At 38.4% G+C, this 1877-nt stretch overlaps 1 protein-coding gene across 1 annotated transcript; it reads right to left on the bottom strand.

The window, feature by feature from the left end:
• Positions 1-1539: 1539 nt before the first annotated feature.
• Positions 1540-1873, bottom strand: LOC112906226 (osteomodulin-like; the record flags this gene model as incomplete). The annotated part of the gene is made up of 1 exon (XM_025980032.1): positions 1540-1873. A coding segment is annotated over one exon (236 nt), but the record flags the coding sequence as incomplete, so codon positions are not given.
• Positions 1874-1877: the final 4 nt, after the last annotated feature.

The raw sequence follows: 1877 nt of genomic DNA, 5'->3' as shown, positions 1-1877 counted from the left end.
TACGCACCTCCACTTTTTTCTATCCTGAGCTAATCTTCGCATTTCCCTAAAACTAGAACAGCACACATCCTTAATTATTTGCGAACAGTAATCTAATCTAGGTCTACCTCTACCCCTCCTAACTCCCGTTTCTGTCTCTAATATGTCTCTGATTAGACTTTCATGCCTGAGAGGGTGTCCTACCAATTTATTTCTTATTGACTTCCATTGAGTCCTTTGTTCTCCTATTCTTTCTAATACCTCTTCATTTCTAACCTTCTCTATCCACGGTATCCTCATCATTCGCCTGTAATACCACATTTCGAACACTTGTAACCTTTTCTTCTCTGCCGTGCCCACTGTCCATGTTTCGCACCCGTACAGTGCCGCGCTCCAAACATACACCTTTAACAATCTTTTTCGAAATTATAAATTAACCGTTCGCGAGCATAGAAGTGACTTCTTTTTATTAAAGGCGACTCGACCCTGCGCTATCCTCTGCTTTATATCCCTACTACTCCTTCTGTCTTGACTTATCTGACTTCCTAGATATCTAAAATCAGCCACTTCTTCTAATTTTTCGTCTTTATATTATATTTATTTATGTAGCATTAAAACCAAATAATTTTCTAAAATATTGTCGTAACTTTAATTTTATTCTATAGGTAGATACCATGATTAATTTTATGAATTTCTATGTGCCATATTATGAAAATATTATATCGTTTTCCGCGTTTTACCTATGCCGTTTACTTTTCTTCGCGTCAAGGACGAATTCCTCAGATTGTACTCGGGCTTTGAATTGTTTTCCCTCTTTTTCTTCAGCAAATGAATGTCTGTACATAAGTATACTTACGTATACAGATTCCATTTCGGAATTATGTAACATAAATAGTTTACGGTCTGTGGCGAGTTTACTTTATTTAGATGTTGCCTAATCATTACCTTACACTAGTTTATTGTAACAACAGTGACTTTAAAGTCTGTTAAATTTTTAGTCAATATGCCAGACGTTAAAAAATGTTCATCATCATCACGATAATAGTGCAGGGTGGAATATTTCTGTTTTGTACAAATATTGTCGAGGGTACAGAAAAGGACATAGGGAAAAAAAATTCTGTTCTCAAGGGATAGAAAAATTAGTTTTATATGATCGTCGACGATCCTTGACACGTATTCAGGTCATCGAATCGAGCGAAGCTGTGAGTAAAACCTATCAGTGGTGTTGGGGAGAGCTTGGAACTTCATGGAAGCAAATTTAGTTTTCATCTTTCATTTTTTGTACAAAATCCAAGATTTCCTTCATCTTCTTTGTCGTACAATTCATATCGTCCATTTGGACACTGATAACTCGTGCGTGCATTTTTGACCAGTATTTGACCGCATCTAAACAACTGCAGTTCCAGGAATTTCCGTTGGCCGAAATGTAGTTAACAGGTGGTAAACTGTTGAGGAAATCTTCACTCAAACAATCCTAATTATTTTCGTCGAGAATAAGCGTTCCAACTCTTGGTAAAGACGAAGAAAGCGTTTGTGGGAAGCATTTTGATAGAATTTTTGTGGAGATCCAAATAACCAATCTGTCCCATCCCTTGGAACGCCAGAGAGTCAATCATGGATATTTTGTTGTTGGAAAGATTGATTGCGGTGCCAACCGGCTAACCGTCTAACTCATGGGTGCCCTTAAGGTTTGCGAAGGCGTTTCCCGGTAGGGACGCAATTTTGTTGTGAGCAAAAGACACGGTTACAATGTTGGGGGAGTTGGTGAACCAGCTGGGGCTCCACATGGAAATCTTGTTGAATTCCGTTTCAATAGTCCTCAGGTTTGGCATGTTATCAAACGCTGCAGGGTCTATAACGCTAATACTGTTGTTGCTCAGACTTAAGAAGGACACAGT

The sequence above is a fragment of the Agrilus planipennis genome, unplaced genomic scaffold, assembly GCF_000699045.2.
Source record: "Agrilus planipennis isolate EAB-ADULT unplaced genomic scaffold, Apla_2.0 scaffold2813, whole genome shotgun sequence".
NCBI classification, from domain to species: domain Eukaryota; kingdom Metazoa; phylum Arthropoda; class Insecta; order Coleoptera; family Buprestidae; genus Agrilus; species Agrilus planipennis.
This window is presented reverse-complemented; position numbering and strand designations above follow the sequence as displayed.